Source organism: Bos taurus, chromosome 27, assembly GCF_002263795.3.
Source record: "Bos taurus isolate L1 Dominette 01449 registration number 42190680 breed Hereford chromosome 27, ARS-UCD2.0, whole genome shotgun sequence".
Lineage (NCBI taxonomy): Eukaryota > Metazoa > Chordata > Mammalia > Artiodactyla > Bovidae > Bos > Bos taurus.
The window spans coordinates 13,310,197-13,329,734 of record NC_037354.1 but is presented as its reverse complement, the minus strand read 5'-3'; the positions used below and the strand labels follow the sequence as shown (position 1 = coordinate 13,329,734).

Below are 19,538 nucleotides of genomic sequence, written 5' to 3'. Positions count from 1 at the left end.
TTTATTTGGTTTATATTTCATCCCTACACTAAATCAGAAACACTGTGCCATGCTCCTACCATGCCTGGAATTCATCCTGAATTGAAAACCAACCATCAGGACAGAATGAACATAAGCAACAGTGTCTGCCTATCTAGGAAGGTGCTTTTCCCTCTCCACGCCTATGGTTCCAAGACAAGGATGATCTTTGGCTTTGATCTTTGATGATTTAAAACTGGCAGGTTTCCTTTCATAACCCCACTGAAATACAAACTCTAATTTTTTTTTTTACTTTCTTCCTAAGCCAAAACTTCAGTTGTACAGCACGTTCTTGGTTTAGGAATCAATGTATTGTGTTCAGAAGTTGATAATGAATCAGTATATACTTTTCCATGAAAACAATACGGAGGAAGCCCGGGTAAAACATGCAAGTATATTAAGTCATCTGGATGGAAGAACACTCTAGTGTGTGACTTCAGTGTACAAGCCTACCTTTTCGAAAAAAACAATGTGTTCAGAATTCCAAATAGGAACACCTGTCACTACAGTTGCTTCTCCCGTTCATTTTCTACTTACCAAGCTGGGAGGAACGTCCTGAGCAAATCAGTGGTGGGCACCTGGTTCATGAATGCTCGATGAGTGGAGCTAGGACACGAACTGTGCAGGGGGATGCGGGATGAGCTACTGCCCTTCTCAGACTAATAGGAAAACTGATGACCTCTTCATACGTTCACTGACCACTGGAATTTGCTCTTCTGTGAATTTTCTATTCAAGCCATTTCCCCTTGGGTTGTCTTTCTGTTTTCAATTGCAAAGTTACTCTTCATTTATTATATATATGTGTATATACCTTTTATCTGTCACATGGATTAAAATATATTTCCCAACATGATAATTTTGTTCATGGTATTTTAACTTTTATTTATCTTTTATATGAAAGATTTACATGTATACCTGTGGCGGATTCATTTTGATATTTGGCAAAACTAATACAATTATGTAAAGTTTAAAAATAAAATAAAATTAAAAAAAAATCATATAAGGCTTTTCTTTCTGGACTTTTAATTTCTATTAGAACAGTCTCCTCTATCCTCGGAATGTACACAAAGTCCCTGGGGTGGGCTGTATAGATTCACAACCACTTTTTCCTTGCCTGCCTCTGTTATAGAAGCTGGAAGGCAAAAATAGTAAATGTTCCCTCTTCTCATGCAGCTAAGTGTAGCCAAGTATAACAAGTTCTGAAAAAGAGATGCGGGAAGATGTCTTTGGGGAGTAAAAAGAAATAGTCCAATGGAGAGAAGTGCTTCTCATCTTGGCTTTTATTCTATTTCAACAGGAATATGAAAATGCAGCAAACATCTGGGGATCCGTGGGACAAAGGCCACATGCTAAGGATGACTGAGCAAAAAAAAAAAAAGCAGAAATAATCTGGGTCCTTGACGGCATCTTTGAACCCTGGACAATCTACATTTGGACTTCTTGCTTTGTTAGAAAATCATTCTGTTAGGTGTTTAAATGATTGTTTTTGGAGCTTTCTGCTACTAATGGATCAAGTAATTCCTACTTTACTCAGTGTCTCAAATGAACTTCTAGAATTCTTACTGCTTTATTTTTTACATTTGTCTCTAATCCATCTTAATTTATTTTTGAATATGCTGAAAGATATGGGTCCAATTTTATATTCTTCCAGATGGATAGCCAGTTGTGCCAGCACCATTTATCAAATTACACTGAATAGAAAAGCCATTTTTTGTTTTATGCTAAAGTTCCCTATATACTAGGATCTATTTCTGAAATGTTAGTCTACTTCACTGATCGACTTGTTTTCATTTATGCCAATGTCTTATAGATGTGATTACATGGCTTCCTAGAATTTTTTTAAATGTATGGTAAGGGCATTTTATTCTCACTGTTGAATATATTTTTGGCTATTTTTGACATTTATTTTTCCACACAAATTTTAAGATCACATTTTCAAATTAAACATAAGCCTTGACTTCTATGCATTTATTTTGGTAGAACTGATATTTTTATGATGTCTGTCTTCCCATCTGAAAACACTGACTCTCTTTCCATTTAGTCAGATCTTGTTTTATGTCTCACAATAATATTTATGGGTCTGTTCTTATTAGGTCCCATACAGCTCTTGTAAAATTTATTCCCAAGAACTTTATAGTGTTTGCTAACATTGTGGTAAGATATTTTTTCTGACTTCCAAATTTAGCCAATGATTGTTTAATAAATATTTAGAAGTGGTATATAACATGCATCAGGCAATTGTTCTATTAATAAGTAGTTTATATATATTAACTCATTTCATCCTCAATAAGCTTGAAAGCTAAAGCACAATGTGCATAGAAGAAAACTGAAGTACAGATAAATTAAGTAATTCATTCAAGCAAGTTACTTGGCCAAAATCGGGTACCTTGCCATGCAATTAATGAGTGAAAGATGTGGGTCTGAAACCCATATCATCTACATCCAGAGTCTATGCTCTTAACTATTGTGCTACATACACTACCAGTGGGGTCTATATGTTTATCCTCTATTTACCCAAGTACCAATTTGCTTCAAATATTTAATGTTTTTTATTTCAAATGGGTTTTGCACATACAAAGTCAATCATGTATTCAACAGAAGTGCGAGTTTCAATGTTTCCCCAAATATATATCAATTGTTTCATTTTCTTTTCTTATACAATTGCTAAAAAGTCTAAACAATTTTGCATAGTAATTGTGAGGGTAGATGAGCCTTTCTTGTGTTACTGACTTTAATGGAAATGGTCCTAGGATCTTACCCTTTAAAATGCTGTTCAACTTTTTTGATAATCTTATACAATTAACATATTTATGTGTTTTTCCTTCTTGTTTACTTAGTGAGCTTTATTTTAAGAAGGAATAGCTTTAAAATTTTTACCTCAAACCACTTCATCATCTAGTGATAAGATCATGCTTTTCTACATTGATTTATTAATTTAATTATGTTAATAGGTTTCCTAACACTGAAAAAAATCCTTGCATCACCACCAAGGATTAGTAACCACTTGGTTAACCTAGCCCAGACTATTATCCTTTTAATCATTTCTAGATTCTTACATACAAAGATTTAGAATTTTTATGTACATATTGAGAAGGAATTTTGGTCTAGATAGCTTCTTTTTGTACTAAGTTAATCAAGTTTTGTTATTAAGGTTGTGTCAATATCACAATATGATTCTAAGTGCTTTCCATCTTTCTTTTCTTTCTTTTTTTTTTGGTGTTGAATAGCTTTCTTAACTTTGCACTTGCCTGTAGTGTGAAGATTACATAAAATTCAACTAGGAACCTAGCTGGTAAAAGTGAGTCACTCAGTTGAATCCAACTCTTCATGACCCCTGGACAGTAGCCAACTAGGCTCCTCTGTCCATGGAATTCTCCAGGCAAGAATACTAGAGTGGGTTGCCATTTCCTTCTCCAGGGGGTCTTCTTGACCCAGGGATTGAACCCAGGTCTCCGGCTTGAAGGCAGACTCTTTACCGACTAAGCCACCAGGGAAGCCACGGGAAGCTATCTGGTACTTTTTAATGATGCCCCTCTTAATCACTTTTCTAATCTCTTCTGAGATGATCGATTCTGACGAGTTTTCTCCCTGTTTTGAAATAACTTGGGGTCGATCATATTTTATTAAGAAAAAATAAATTTCTCTAGATTAAAAAAAATGCATTGTTTGGAGCAGATCCTTTTAGTTATAACAATGTCTTCAGTGTCTCTCCTTGTTTTTGATCTCGTTATTCTGTAACCAGGACCATCAGATGCTTTCTGGTTTCTTTGCCTTTTTAAATAAGCAACTTTTTGTGTGTCTCTAATTTATCATGATCATCTACTTCTTCCCATTTCCTTTTGGTTTCTTTGTTTTCCAGATATCTTACATCTTTCTAAGGTACATAGTAAAGAAACATAATAAGTTTCTTTTTGCTGGTCTTTTTAGATCTGTTTCTGAAGAAGGTGAACTATAATATTCCACAGTAAGTATATTTTAATAACCTTCTTTCTCCCAAAAGCTTTCGCTTTGTAAATTTAGCTACTATATTGTTTAATGTATGCATTTAAGAATGTCCATCCTCTTGTCTCTTATCTTTTACTTACTGGTCCTCTTTATCCTGTTTAGTCTTCTTAATTGTCAATTCCACCTTTCCCGATATTAATACTGCTGTTCCTACTTTATTTGTTTGTATTTACCTAATATCTCTTTATATGTATCTCTCCATTCTCAACCACTTTTTACCTACCCTCTCAAGTCTGTTTCATATAAGTACCAGTAACACTTATATATCAACTGGATAGTTTCTGTAAAAATTCAGTGTATTTTCATTTCATGTAATATGTCATATATAGAGTTCCCTTTTTCCATCTTGTTTTATGGTTTTTCCTGATTTTACTCATTTCCTCTTTTTCCTCGGAGCTGTTTTTGCTAAAGTGATCAGACTGCTATTCATTCCTTTTCCCCCCTGCTAATTAGGTAAGTCTATTGTGCTTTTCTTCATTTCACTAATGACTATCTTCCCTTTCCTGACATTCATACTCAAATACTTATTTTTCATTATTACATGAATGCAAGACAGCATTCTTGCATGAACGCAAGAATGCAAATTATTCCCTCCGCTAAAGCTCTATTCTGTAACCGTTTCTCCCCTCTCTCTTCGGATGAGATTTTTGGACCACTTAATTTCCGTACTAGTTTCTTCCAGCTATTGGATTTTGCTGATAGGAAAGGAGTTTTATTTCTAGTCTTTTTAAAAGGTTTCCCTTATAGTGATTCTTGTACATTTCACATTTGCTCTATCATCATCATTTGGGACCTGAAAAGGGGGGGTACTCAGGACGGGCTACTGCCTTTCTCAGACTAATAAGAAAACTGATGACTTCTTCATATGTTCACTGACCACTTGAATTTGCTCCTCTGTGAATTGTCTCTTCAAGCCATTTCCCATTGGGCTGTCTTTCTGCTCTCAATTTGTTGAAACTGCTGCACCCCCTTTGGAGCTTTCATCTGGCCCCACAAGGAAAGCACCTGCATGAGCTCTGACCATCAGGACCTGAAGAAGGTTCTAGACCTCATCTGCACCCATATCACTGCTCAGCTCAGGGGAGGTAAAGAGTTGGCTGGAGATGGGAGGATGAGGCACCATCAAGCCACCCTTATTCCAGAATCCTGGATGCACATTTACAGGGGGACTCACACTGCTCCTCTAAACGTCCTTTTGTTTCACAGAAGAGAGTTCTGTGGTAATAGAGGAGGCTAGCATCTGGAATCTTATATAAAAGAAGGACTGGGACTCAGGATGCAACCCTCTAAGAAAGAGCAGTGGGAGGCTTCGGGGCTTGTGGGACCTACCTACTGGCCTTGGACCAGCCATGTTTCGAGGTGAGAAGTCCTGTCCATGGGAGCCAGGGACTGCTGACGATGAGCAGGAAGAGAAGACAAATCCCAGAGCAGCAGTGAGGAGAGTGGAAAGTTTCCGGGACCAGAAGCAAGTGGTCAGGAAAGCATGTGAGCCACTCTCGGAAGTCAGAGAGTATTGGCCTGTCCATCTACCTCCATCCTTCCCTTCCCTACACTATAAGTGGATTCTCTATTTTGATTTCAGGTGTGGTACAAACACAAACATAATGCTGTCTGCTTTTCAGATGTAAGAACAGATAGCCTTCCTTCCCACTGACATTGTATAACAGAAAAGTAAATGGTAGTCTTTTCATTTTAAAATCCTGAGATTCACAACCTTAAACCCAATGGCTGACTAACAGATAAATACTTTGGGTTAAGATTATCTCAGAGGTGATTTTCTTTTTCTTTTTTTCAGGCTTATAGTTCTGTGGAACAAAAGCGTTCCCATTTCCAGATGTCACCTCATTTCAAAATTCACCTTCAGGGCCAACATTCTGCGTTGGATTGATGAGGTTTCTCGTGTGGTCAAGAACATTACAGGCAATGTACATAGTGCCGAAAAGAAGATATTTTATCACTTCTCTAAAAACTGGGGATGATCTTATGCAGCTGTTTCATAAGAAATCTGTCTCACATCTGATGGGATAAATTCCCTTCAAAAATGAATCAAAGAAAATAGTGTCCAAGATGCCAAAGAACCCACTATTAGCCAAACTCCAACACACCTACAGTGAGCTCCACAGCTGCTAAAAGACAACTCTTTCCATCATCCAATAAACCACAAGGAGAGATTTAAAAGGGGAGACAAAAAGAGATCTGTGTAAGATCCAGTCAAATTACACTTCACTGTAAAAAGGAAGCCATCCTCAGCTTTACAGTATCTAAATAGAACATATAACTTAAAATAGTCACCTACCAGCCAGTAAAGCCATAAAAATGATTAAAACCAAGTTTGAGAATTGACCATAAAATTGGTTGATAAAAATAAGGAAATTGTATTTCTGTTTTTTTTTTTAATAGTTGATTAAAATTACTGTATTTCTAGATTTGATTTTTCTATGTAATCAAATTAATGGGTTGTTGTTGTCTCGTTGCTAAGTCATATCTGACTCTTTGTGACCCCAAAGGCTGTAGCCTGCCAGGCTCCTCTGTCCATGGATTTCCCAGGATGTGAATGGAGTGAGTTGCCATTTCCTTCTCCAGGGGGTCTTCCCAACCCAAGGATCTAACCTGCGTCTCCTGCATTGGCAAGACGAATTCTTTACCACTGAGCCTCCGGGGGTAGGGGTGGGTTCTCTCTTTATCCCTTCCTCCAGCTGAAGGCACATTTTCTCATGTCATTCAAAGAAGTGGGTCTGGACTGACAAGGTGTTTTAGAACTCCACGGACAAGCTCAATTAGCATAATTCTTTGGAAGGGATTCAATGATCTTTGGCTACTATTAATATTTTTAATCTTTCATTTTTATTATGTGTATGATGTCAAGAGCTGTGGCAGGAAGCACATTTTGTCAATTAAATAATTAATCCCACAGCATAATAGTCAGGGAGGAAAAACTGACATTTGTCAGGTTCAAAGAAAATGAAGGCTGGGGAGGAGGTTTCATTACTCTTGCTCGGGAAACATAATCTGAGAGCAGATTTGACTTGTTCCCTTCCTCACCTACCGCTCCTGCTATAAGCATTCCCTGTATCAAACCACAGGGAAGAAAAAGCATTTGCAATAGTTCTCTCCCCGACCCCATCTTCATCCACCCAATCACAAAATCACGTTAGTTTTATTTTTCACATATGTCTTCAGTCTCCTCCTTTCAGTACCATCAAAGCTGGCTAAAATTGACTGCACAAAACTGCAGGGCAAGGATGACACTAAATTGCCTGCTTTCTGCTTTAGCAAACGCACAGAGGTTAGAAGCCTGAGCACTGGAGGTAGATGGCCCCGGGTTCAAGTCCCCGTGGGGCCCTCACTGACCATGGGATCTCAGGCCTCCAGGCTTGACTGTCTCAACTTGCGAAAGGATCCTGCTCTCGGGCCCCACCTCCCAAGGGGCTGGGAGACTTCAGTGATGGTGCACACACCTCCCAGCACATAGACGGCAGCGAGGTAAGGAGTCAGCACGCCTTGGCTGTAAATAGCGGTGCGTTCCATTTACGATTTTAATATGATCTGATTTGTGAACATGTCGAGTGCGCTGTAGCACCAGCACACGCTGCACTTTCGCTTTTCCTTTCCCTTCTGCTCTTCACCCTCCTCGCACTATTCCCCTCAGTCTCTCCTGACAGGAGGCCTCTGTCAGCGGCCCGGCTCTCTGTCTCTTTCCTCCGGCCCCTTCCCGCTCTAGTCCTTGGCTGGCAAGGAGCCGGGTAATAGGACTGCCTGGTCCCCTAAGTCTAAGGTTCCAGGGTTTCCACAGATGGTCTCGCCATGTCATCAACAACAGTCTGCACTGGATTAACGCTGCCTGGGAGGTGAAAATTTCAGCTCGCTATTTTTAACCTGTTAAGCATCCTTTTCTGTGCCAAAACTAAACGGCTGCTTGGGGTGGGGATGTGTTTCCTGGGTGCATCATGCCACATTTGCAGCTTTTTTCTCTAATAGTATTCCACAAGGTATTTTTTTCCCCAATAGGTCACTACACAGTTATTTTCGTTATAAAAGGCAAGACTTCATCAGGCTCCCATTACCTGCATGTCTACAGTACCTCCTATTTTTGCAATTGGTGAAAAATATACCCTGATAATCTACAGTAGCTGTATAGACAACATGAAACAAAAAATCGGGTTTAGAATGATCGCCCATTGGACAACAGGGGCTTCCCTGGTGGCTCAGAGGTTAAAGCATCTGGCTCCAATGCGGGAGACCTGGATTCGATCCTTGGATCGGGAAGATCCCCTGGAGAGAGAAATAGTAACCCATTCCAGTATTCTTGCCTGGAGAATCCCTGGAGAAGCCTGGTAGGCTACAGTCCACGGGGTCGCAAAGAGTCGGACACGACTGAGTGACTTCACTTTCACTTTTCCTTGGACAACAAGCTCAAGACCTTCAATTTAGCAAGAGTACCTATCTCAAATATGTGTTCCATATTTCCTCTAAAAACTGGATTAAAACTGTTAAACAATTTTGTCCTCTTTCATGCAATTTGATACATGTAATTAGTAAGGCAGGTGGGGGAAGGAAAAAATTTAGGCAGTAAGTGGGGGGAAAAAATCTCCCTTTGGTAAATCAGATAAGTCGTCTTGACATAAACTGGTTTTAGGTGAGGGAACGCTATTTCAATCTAGTTAGGATGGCTCTTTTCACAATGCAGAGAAGGAAAAAAACATGCAAAATTTTTCAAATTTTTGAATGATTTATTGCATTATTACTTTTTTTGAAATTTGTTCCTGCTCAGGATCAAACTGAGTCACATTTTCTGTAAGGTGACTAGAAAAGAATGAATATATTCTTTATTTTGAAGTTTATTTTTCCTCATTTCTTGATGCAATTTGCTAAGTGAGGCTAAGCTATGGGTAAGTGTACAATGCAGGAGCAAGGAGATTTTATTAGTAGTGATGTTGCACATATCTCAAGACTATGTTAGAAGAAACAGAATGTCTCTATGTACACTTCCCAGGCTCAGATGGTAAAGAATCTGCCTGCAATGCCGGAGACCCGGGTTTGTTCCATAGGTCAGGAAGATTTCCCTGTTCGGAAATGGCAGCCCACTCCAGTATTCTTGCCTGGAGAATTCCATGGACAGAGGACCCTGGTGGGCTACAGTTCATGGGGTCGCACAGAGTCAGACACAACTGAGCAACTAACACTTATGCTAACTTTAAAGAAGCTACTGTCTTTAACGGGTGGATATCAGAAGGGTTAGGATTGTGAGGTCAAGTTACAGCAGTCACTGCTTCACTGGTTGAACACGCAGGCAGAAAACAAGAGTGTAAAAATGTTCCACAAATAAATGTGAATGATCAAACCATAACAGATTATATTATGGGAAACTAGGATGTTTTAACCTTAATGACCTAGATTGCCCTTGAGTGACAAAATGGAACTCTTCTGAAGCAGGTTCTCCTATAAACACTCAGAAGCAGCTGGGCTGGATGGATCAGGAGATGATCCAGAGAAAGAATAAAGATGGGTTTCCTCACCGACAGTTCTGTTCTCCTTACACCAATTCTAACTAGAAAAACACTGTCTGTGAGCATCTTCCTGAGCCTGGGAGGTGCCCAGATAGTTTATGTTCCAACACTCTGACTGTGTGCAGGAAGGACTTGTGTCTGGGTGGCTTTCCACCTCTAACGTGGAAGACTCTGGGATCACCTAACATCTCAAAGTCTGAATCAGATGCTAGAACATCAATCTAAGAAAATAATCATGGCATCCTGACACTAGCAAGTTAGCGCGAACTAAGCATGCCCGCCGTTTCACTTGGACAAAGACCTACCTACCTTGTCTGGAGAACTCATCCGCTTCTCTGTGAACCAAATCCTTTACTCTGTTTCCGTAAAGCAGCCGTGAGGAATCGTGATCAAAGGCTTTCAGGGTTTCGCTGGAGCTGTAAGACTTCTGCGTGGGAACCCGGCACTCCTCGTTGTCTGCCGAGGAGTTCGTATAGCGCCGCTCCTTCTCCCGGCGGTTCTTGGTCAGCGAGCAGTAGGGCCGCCGTTCCTTCACATCCATACTTCATTCCTTCCGGGGGCACATCAGTCCTGGCTGTGGCCGGGTTGGCTCAGGGGTCCATCCTCAGTGGTCTGCCTGTGGAGATAAAAGGTGGCATGACGTCAGCATCAGTTCAGTCACTCAGTCGTATCCGACTCTTTGCGACCCCATGGACTGCAGCACACCAGGTTTCCCTGTCCATCACCAACTCCCAGAGCTTACACAAACTCATGTCCATTGAGTTGGTGATGCCATCCAACCATCTCATCCTCTGTCAGCATTATGTTCATCTAAAACCCGATGGCCTCCTTAACCTGGAGAATGGTAGGAGGGAAGGGTGTTATTGCATATGGTGGAAACTCACTTTCCCCCAGAAATGAACACTGGTGAAATCAGTTTAAGGTGTCCTGTCTCATCAGGAAGTGAGGCGTACTTTCTGGTAATGAGTGTTATGAGTCCCTGTTGAAGCTACTACATCGAATCTTCACCTTAATGATGATCTAGTTGCTAAGTCATATCTGACTCTTCTGACCCCATGGATAGCAGCCCACCAGGCTCCTCTGTCCATGGGATTCTCCAGGCAAGATTACTGGAGTGGGTTGCCATTTCCTTCTCCATCACCTTAATACACACACACACACAAAATAAGCTCAAGGTCAAATCTTGATCCAGAAGCTAGCTAAAAACTGGCCTCAATGTTTTCTAAATTTTCCATAATGGAAAAGTTTTCTCCTGCCACATTTTCTTTATTCACGAAAAAATTTTCTTAAAAAAAAAATACTACTTTTATTTCTTTAATCTTTTTTTTAAAGAACAAGAGAAAATTGGGAGCTTCTTAGAAGTGAAACTTTGTTAAGTGCACCGAACATTTATTTTATTTTATTTTACAGACATTTCCTTCAGAGGGCACAGGTATCATGTGTTAAGGACCTACATGTCTTGACTGGTGGCAAAAGTGGATCTTTCTCTCCTATTCCTCTCCTTCAAAAGCATTTCCTCTTGAGAAAATGCATTGAAGCAGCACTATCTTGATATTTAAGGCAATTTGAGTAGCTAATTTGATGGGGTAGTTTCTTGCAAGAGCCAGTAGCAAGAATGAGTCAGAAGAAGCAAGGTGAATGAATAGTGTTTCTTTGCCTACCTACTCATTTTCTTGAATTTCCTGACAGGGGTTAAGGTGGGCAGAAAAGCCTCTGTCCCTGAAGATGTGAGCCCAGGAGAGGGAGAGTGGCCCAGGGCTGATCCACATTTTAATTGGTCCTCCTTTGTCTTTATTCTTTCTCATTTTGTCTCTCCTTTTAATCTGAAGGTCCCCAAAGGCCTTGTCTTCAGCTCTCAGGCCTTTCCCTACCCCCACTCCTTTCCTAAACTCACTTTTTACTTGACTAATTCCATAATCAACTTGAAACAGTTGAGTCCCAGCGGCCCCTGGTCTTTCTCTGGGGTTCCACGTCCTTAGTGCTGGGACTCATATATAGCTACTTTCTTCCACTTGTAAAGCCCTTCTCCCAAGCAGTCTCTCCCTGTCTCTTCAACCTCAGCCGCCAGGATGTACATTACCCTGCTCTTTCTTGTGCTTCCAACATGGAGTCTCATAGCTAACTCTGATTCACTGACAGTGGCTCAGCTGACATCTGTGCCGACTGTCAACAAGTCTCAATTCTTTCTGAGCAAAATTACAGCTCCTAATACTTTTCACTTTCTCACTTCTGCCTTCTATCCAGTGATGAGGAGATGGGGAAAACTCTAAGCTGGAATGACCCCAGAGTTCCAGAGCCTCTGCGTGAAAAATTTGGATATTCCTCCTGCCATCTCTCCAACTGAACAAAATCCCACCCTCCCATACTGACAGCTTCTCCACATGGAGTTTCATGTGTCTCGGCTATGATTTGAGCTGGGCACTTAAAAGGAGTTGCTAATATTTTAGCTTAGTTGTTGAAATGTATCTTGAAATCCCTACCTTTGTCTTCTTTTTGATGAATCCTATTTTAAAAAGATGAATTTTTTCACTGACCCCTTCTGATTTAAAAAGACGAATGTTTTTCACTGACCCCTGCTGATTCATTACTCCATTTTTCTCTTTACCAATCCTTCCAATAGCTTTTAATAGAAATTGGATTTCCCTTAATGTAGCTTTCCTTTCTATTTAAGACAATAAATAATTTCAAGGTATGGTGACAGGAGTATTTTTATACAATAGGAATAAAACAGTAACCCACCAACTCACTCTTGTTATTCCAACAAACAACAGTTACTTTAGATAAATATTTATTGAATGACTAATATGCTGAGAACGTATCACTGAATCAAACAACATCCCTGCCCTCAGGGAACACATGCATAGTGAGGGAAACAAATACATTTTTTTTGTAATGCAGTGAATAAATATCCCTGAGTTAAAGGAAAATCTTGTTTCCAAAACAGTCTTGCTCTCTTTGGAGGAAAGGTTTATGTAGACTCTTATAATTGTATGATCATCAAAAAGCATTTCACTGACCAAAAATATTGTAATTTAAGCATCTTTGGTAATAGAATTTGGGGATTTGAGGTCATCATAAAGCTTCCATCTGTCACCGTAAATTGACAGCTTTTTAAAAATAAGTATCGCCATATATAGGACTTCCCACATGGTGCAGTGCTAAAGAATCTGCCTGCCAATGCAGGAGATGCAGGTTTGATCCTGGGGTTAGGAAGATCTCCTGGAGTAGGAAATGACAACCCACTCCAATATTCTTGCTGGAGAATTCCATGAACAGAGGAAATCTGGTGGGCTACAATCCATGGGGTCACAAAAGGTAAGCACAACTAAGTGACTGAGCATGAAAACACACTGCTATTTATACAAATATATATGCATTTTTATACTTTAAAAATAAACTGACTAATGCCAGGGAAAACTAGTTTCTTTCTCTGCTGCAGTTTTGTTTCAATTAGTTAGACGAGGCATTGGAAAACTAGTCCCTTGACCAAATCTGACCCATGACCTGTTTTTGTAAATAAAGTTTTACTGGAACGCAGCACATATGTCTGTTTATGTATTCTCCTGGACCGTGTTCCTGCTGAAAAGACATAATTGAGTGATTGCAACAGAGACTGTAGTGAATTAAATTGCACTTCCCCCAAAATATATGCTCAAGTCCTAGCCCCTGGTACCTGTGAATGTGACCTTATCTAGAAATATAGTCTTTGTATTAATAGTTATAATAGAGTTAGAATGAGATCATGCTAAATTCGCATGGGCTCCAACTTCAATGACTGGTTTCTTTATACAGAGAGAAGAGGGGCGTTTGGATACAAAGAATTACAAACAAACGAGAAAGGAGGCCAGGTGAGGATGGAGGCAGAGATTGAAATAAGCCTAGTGATGCCAAGGGCTGCCAGCAACCAGCAGAAGCCAGACAGATGCATGGAACAGATTCCCCCTAGAATCTCAGAGGGAGCATGGCTCTTCTAACACCTCAATTCCATACTTCTTGCCTCTAGAGTCAAAAGAATGAATTTCTGTTGGTTTAAGACACCAAATTTGCGATATTTTGTTACTGGAACCCTAGGAAACTAACACAGAGATCTGATGACCCCATAAAGTCTAAAGTATTTGCTGTCTGGCCCTTTTAGAGAAAAATTGCCAATGTTTAAGTTAGACCATACATGTTTCCATTCTATCTTTTTCTTTGTCCCTTTGGATCTTTGAATGTAAAAGTATTTTCTTTACTATATAGTTCATGATACAATTTTTTTTTCAGTCTCCCAAATCAGATAAATCAAAAATTGGTAAGTTCTTCAAAGTAGTAATTTGAACATTTATCAACAGTGGCAAAGATGCATCCTTGTAGCGATGCTACCCGTGTTATAAATCAATTCTAATTAAACATTAATAAATTAGTACTAGATAATTTTAGGTATTCTTGAGTTCTATAGAATATCCCTAGCATTAAATATCTGACTTTTCTCTATTTGCGAAGCAATTTTAGAGTGCCATGGAAAATCAAGATAGAGTATTCAAATACACACCAAAGACAAAGACATTTTGAGCTTAGGGATTCCAAGCAATAAAAAATCCTTAGCATCTCGCTTTCCAGTTTTGCAAATGGCTCAGACTCTTCAAGGATTTAATTTACACTGTAACGTTTGCAACTACTGATACGCTTCTGATGGAAGTCAGTGAGTTCAATATAACTTCAAAAGGCAGTTTTCTGCATTATCTCCAGCACTCAAAGCTGAAGATGAGAAGGTTAAAAAAATGCCGCTGCTTAAGTGGCGCTAAATTGTTAAAGCACTTTGATGGCAATTGCACAGTCCTACCCAAGGAAGAGGGTCGCTGTGCGCATAGTCAGCATAAAGAGGTTAATGAACAGGACCTTTGCTTCATCAGTGGGTGGGAGCTTTGAAAAGGTAGGAAAACTATTAGAGAGAAAGGGGACCAAAATTTTTTGGTTGAACTGGCTATATACTGGCAAGTATATGACAATATCAAACTGATCTGGTTAATTTTCATGAGTGCCTTGAAAAACCACTCAGTTACTACACATAGCACTGCTCTGAAAAACACAGCTGGCCTTAAGCAAATATCATTACTTGGCTATTTGTTTTTCCTCAGTATCTTGCAAAGTATTTGAAAGATTCAATCAATGGGCAGGTAGTCCTGATTTAGGGACTCTAGGTATCAAATCTTCCATTTTAGATACATTATTTCAACATTATTTGAAACTTGGCCACAGAACTCAGGACATTATCACATTGTATCATTATGTGTTCCTAACTCCAAAGAAATATTGTAAAATTGTATCTTTAGGAAGTAATCTGATTGTAACTGGACTTCCTATATTTTTGAAACCCTTGCTGCCAATGATTAGAATCTCTCAGGCTGCTGACAAAATCATCTGTGCATCTAAAATTCTGTAAGCTTATATGTTGATACAGCAACTGAAATAGAAACAAATGTCCAAACCCAAAGGATTAAGCAACCTTTTGGTCAAACTCACTCTTGCTCCCATTGTTATTTATTATCTGTAAGGATTACAAATTCCTGAATATTTCCCTGAATATCTTCTGCATAGACTGCCTCCTCACTTAATAATAGTTTGGAGAAGCTCCCCAAAGGGATGAGCGGATTTTAGAGAAATGCTCATTTACTCCAGCACATTTGAAGTTAATGATACAAATTAAATTATTTGTACACAATACCAAGAAGATTTTGCCTTTTATTATTCATGACTCATATTTCCCCTAATAAGCTAGTATTTATGATTTATTACCAGTTATCTTAATCCAACAGTAAATACAACTTTGCACACCACAAGAACTTCAAAATGTTTCCTTTACTGAATAACTAGATTACTGTTACTGAACACAAGTTGAAATCAATGGATATTGTTCAATTCAGAGGAAACTTTGCTTCCTGAGACAAATTTATAAATCAAAGAATTGGAATAATTAAGTACAAAAATAAAATCATGTTATGGTGATTTTTAAAATAATGCTAGATTCAAGTACAACTAAAATGTGAGCTTACAGTTTCAAATAGAAGAACACAAGTGAATCTCATGTTTGAGACAGAAATTAAAACAGAAACCAAACTGAAAAATATAGGGAATGGAGAGTGTATCGTGAGTAACAAAAGTGGTGCTTACTGAGAAGATAAAGAAATAAATATAGTGCATAATTAGTGGTTGACAAGATTAGAAACAAGAAAAGTCGCTTTCTTGACACAAGACAGGAGAGAAAGAGAATATTTGATAGTGATAATAAATAAGAAGTCAACTTCTGCTTCCAGCCAACATGGAGTAACTAGAACTAGATTTACCCTCCTGTCTAAAACAGCAACAGGGGCTACTCTTGCAGTCTAGTGGTTAAGACTCCATGCTCCCAAAGCAAGGGGCCTAGGTTCATCCCCTGATGGGAGAACTAAGATCCTACATGCCACAACATAAAATAGCATGGCCTAAACATAAAATAGCAACAACAATAAAGTAGACAAAATACATGAAACAAAGCTTTCAAAATACGGACCTGAAGAAGTGAAGGATGGTGAATTTTGAGAAAGGGAGACAAATAGGTGAGCCCTTGATTACCCTTGCTCACTGCCTTGAAAGAGTTTCTAGGCTGTAGCACAGGAAGGAGGTGCCCAGGAAGAGCTTAGCTGACTTCCTAAGCTACAGAGACAGTGCTGAGGCACTTCTGTAGTGGTGCAGCAGTTAAGACTCTGTGCTTCCAGTGCAGGGGCCCAGTTCCATTCCCAGGTGGGAAACTGAGATCCCATATGCAGCAAGGTGTGGCCAAAAAGAGAGTGAGAGAGAAAGCGAGAGCTGAAATTTGGTAGAACAGATGGTAAGAATTTGCAGGACAAAGTATTGAAGAAAAGGAGTTGCATGGGAAAAAAAGTCTGTAGAGGGTCCTTCTTGAGAATTCAGCAGAGTACTGACCAGCACACGCATGTGAGGGGACCACTGGAGGCCAGGGAAGGAATGATTTGGAAGGGCTGTAGCAGAGTTGCTCAACCTTGGCATTACTGACATTTTAGATGGAAAAATTCTTTTTTGTTGGGGGCTATCCTAGGTTGTTTAGCAGCATTCCTAGCCTCTGTCCACTAAATACCAGTAGCAACCCTAGCTATGACAATAAAAAAAGTCCTCAGACATTACCAAATGTCTCCCTGGGGCAAACTGCTCCTCTAAAGGACCACTGAATTATAGGGAACAGTACTCAGAGCTCCAACAGGGCCAAGAATAGTGTATAGTTTTGCCAGACTAGAAAAAGCTCATAATTTATTAGGCAATGTACTCACAAAAAAGTCTTGCTCAGTTGTGGGGAATAATTAGCACTAGACTAAACATAGTTCTGGTCTCAGTAAAAAAAATTCTTAAAAGCAAGACCAGGAAGGATCAAAGTGTTTCCAAGCAGCTTAACTGTCCCATAACAAAGCTTAAGAATATTAAAGGAATAGAAAAATAACCCACACTCAACAAAGTAAAAATTCACAACGTCTGTCATTCGATCAAAGAGTACCTGGCATGCAAAGGAAAGGGAAAATAATGAGGAGAAAAATCAAGCAATTGAAACCGACCCAGAAATGACATAGGTGTTAGAATGAAAAGACAAGGACATGAAAACAGTTATTAGAACTGTATTCCATATGTTCAAAAAATTATATGGAGACACAAAGATAAAAAAAAAAAAAATAACCAAATCAAACTTCTAGAGATGGAGCTACCATGTCTGAGGTGCAACATACACTGGATAAGATGGATAGCAGATTAGATATTGTGGAAGAAAAGATTAATGAACTAAAGTTATAGTAATAGAAACTATATGAAACGAAGCACTGAGAAAGAGTAAAAAAAATAAGTAATCCTCAGTAAGATGGGAGACTACTTCAAAAGGCCAATATATCAGTAGATGTAATTGGAATCCATGAAGGAGGGGAGAGGAAAAAACAGAAAAAATCCTGAAGAAATAGCAATCCAACAATTCCCAAACTTGGCAAATGCTATAAAAACCCACAGATCCCAGAAACTCAATGAAGCCCAAGCACAAGAAAAAAAACATATGCCAACACATTTGATTAAAATTTTTAAAACTCAATAATAAGAAATAAGTCTGAAAGCAGACACAGGAAAAAGGCACATTCAATGCAGAGTTTCCCACTGGAAATAATGTAAGCAAGAAGACATTAGAGAAATATTTTAAAGTACTTAAAAAGGAAAAAACAAAAAACCTGTCATTGTAGAATTCTATAAGCCATGAAAATATCTCTTAAAAATGAAGGCAGAATAACTACTTTTTCAGGCATATTAAAGTTAATCACTAGTAAGACTCTCATTACAAGAAATATAATGGAAATCCTCCAGGCAGAAAGTGACATCAGACAGAAATATAGATTTACAAAAGGAATAAATAGCCCTTGGAAAGGTAGTTATATGGTTAAATACATAAGATATCTTCTTATTAAATCTCTTTAAAAAAAGAGATGACTAAACAAAAATCATAAAGTATTATGGATTTTATAACATGTGTAAGTCAAATTTATTGCAATAGTAGCACAGAGGAAGGAGTGAATAAACAGGAGTATAATATTGCAAGTTTTTTATACTATACATGAAGCAACATAATCCAACCTCAAGGTAGGCTGTTATACTCAAGATGTATTCTTTAAACCCCAGTGTAACCACTAAACAAAACTGAGAACGATAGCCAGTAAGTTAACAAAAGAAATAATGGAATCGTAAGAAAGGGAAGCATTCTTTACAAAGAAAGAAGAGGAACAGGGAACACTTGGGGCAAATGGAATACAAGTAGCAAGATGATAGACGTAAACCTAACTAAGCCAGTAATCACATTAGATGTCAATGATCTAAACACTCCACACAAAGCAGAGATTTTCAGATTGGAATAATATAAAAAAAGGTAAACAAAGAGCAGACCACAAATCAGGTGGGATCTCAGCCAGGGTGGAATATACTTTAAAACAATCCACTTTGAGAAAGAAACCATAGATTGTATCAGTTCATTAAAGTGAAATATCCAGATTAAGCAAATCTATAGAGTCCAAAAGAAAGCAGACGAGTGATCGCTTAAGGCTGGGGCTTGAGGAGAAATGGGAAGTGAATGCTAACGGGTTAAGGGTTTCTTTTGGGGATGATGGAAATATTCTCAAACTGTGGTGATGGTTGCACAACTCGGCAGATATACTAAAAACTGTTGAATTTTGTACTTTAAATGGGCGAGTTGTATGGTATGTGCATCACACCTCAATAAAGCTGTTGTACTTTTCTTTTAAAAATTAAGAAATAAGACCCAATTACATGGTGCTTCCAAGAAATATACTTAAATATAAAAATACAAATAGGTTAAGAGTAAATGGAAGGAAAAGAGAAAACTAACCATATCAATAATTGCATTAAACACAAATATAAATGATCAAAACAATTAAAAGGCTGCTGCTGCTGCTAAGTCGCTTCAGTTATGTCCAACTCTGTGTGACTCCATAGACGGCAGCCCACCAGGCTCTGCCGCCCCTGGGAATCTCCAGGCAAGAACACTGGAGTGGCTTGCCATTTCCTTCTCCAATGCATGAAAGTGAAAATGAAAGTGAAGTCGCTCAATAGCGTCTGACTCTTAGCGACCCCATGGACTGCAGCCTACCAGGCTCCTCCATTCATGGGATTACAAAAAGGCAGAGACAGTCAGATTGGATGAAAGAGCAAGACAAGACCAGCTGGAGAAATACTCAGCAGCAATTGAAAAGAAGGCAATGGATCTATTTACATGCATTGACGTGGAACTATGCCCAAGGCAGTATGGCAAGTATAGGTGTTAGTTGCTGAGTCCTGTCCAACTCTTTGCAACCCCATGGACTGTAGCCCACAGGCTTCTCTGTCCATGAAATTCTCCAGGCAAGAATACTGGAGTAGGTTGCCATTTCCTTCTCTGAGGGATCTTCCTGACCCAGGGATCGAACCTATGTCTCCTGCATTGCAGGTAGATTCTTT

General features: G+C 39.0%; 1 protein-coding gene across 8 annotated transcripts in view; it reads right to left on the bottom strand.

The window, feature by feature from the left end:
• The window catches only part of TENM3 (teneurin transmembrane protein 3), a 1,022,495-nt gene that overhangs the window by 444,704 nt on the left and 558,253 nt on the right, over positions 1 to 19,538 (bottom strand). For 7 of the 8 annotated variants that reach the window (XM_059882199.1, XM_059882198.1, XM_059882197.1 and 4 more), the window contains one exon: positions 9,840 to 10,146. In XM_059882199.1, the coding sequence (XP_059738182.1) occupies positions 9,840 to 10,071 (232 nt within the window). In that variant the 5' untranslated portion in view covers positions 10,072 to 10,146. Of the gene's footprint in view, positions 1 to 9,839; positions 10,147 to 19,538 lie in introns of those variants that run through there. The other variant, NM_001205307.3, reaches the window with a different exon arrangement.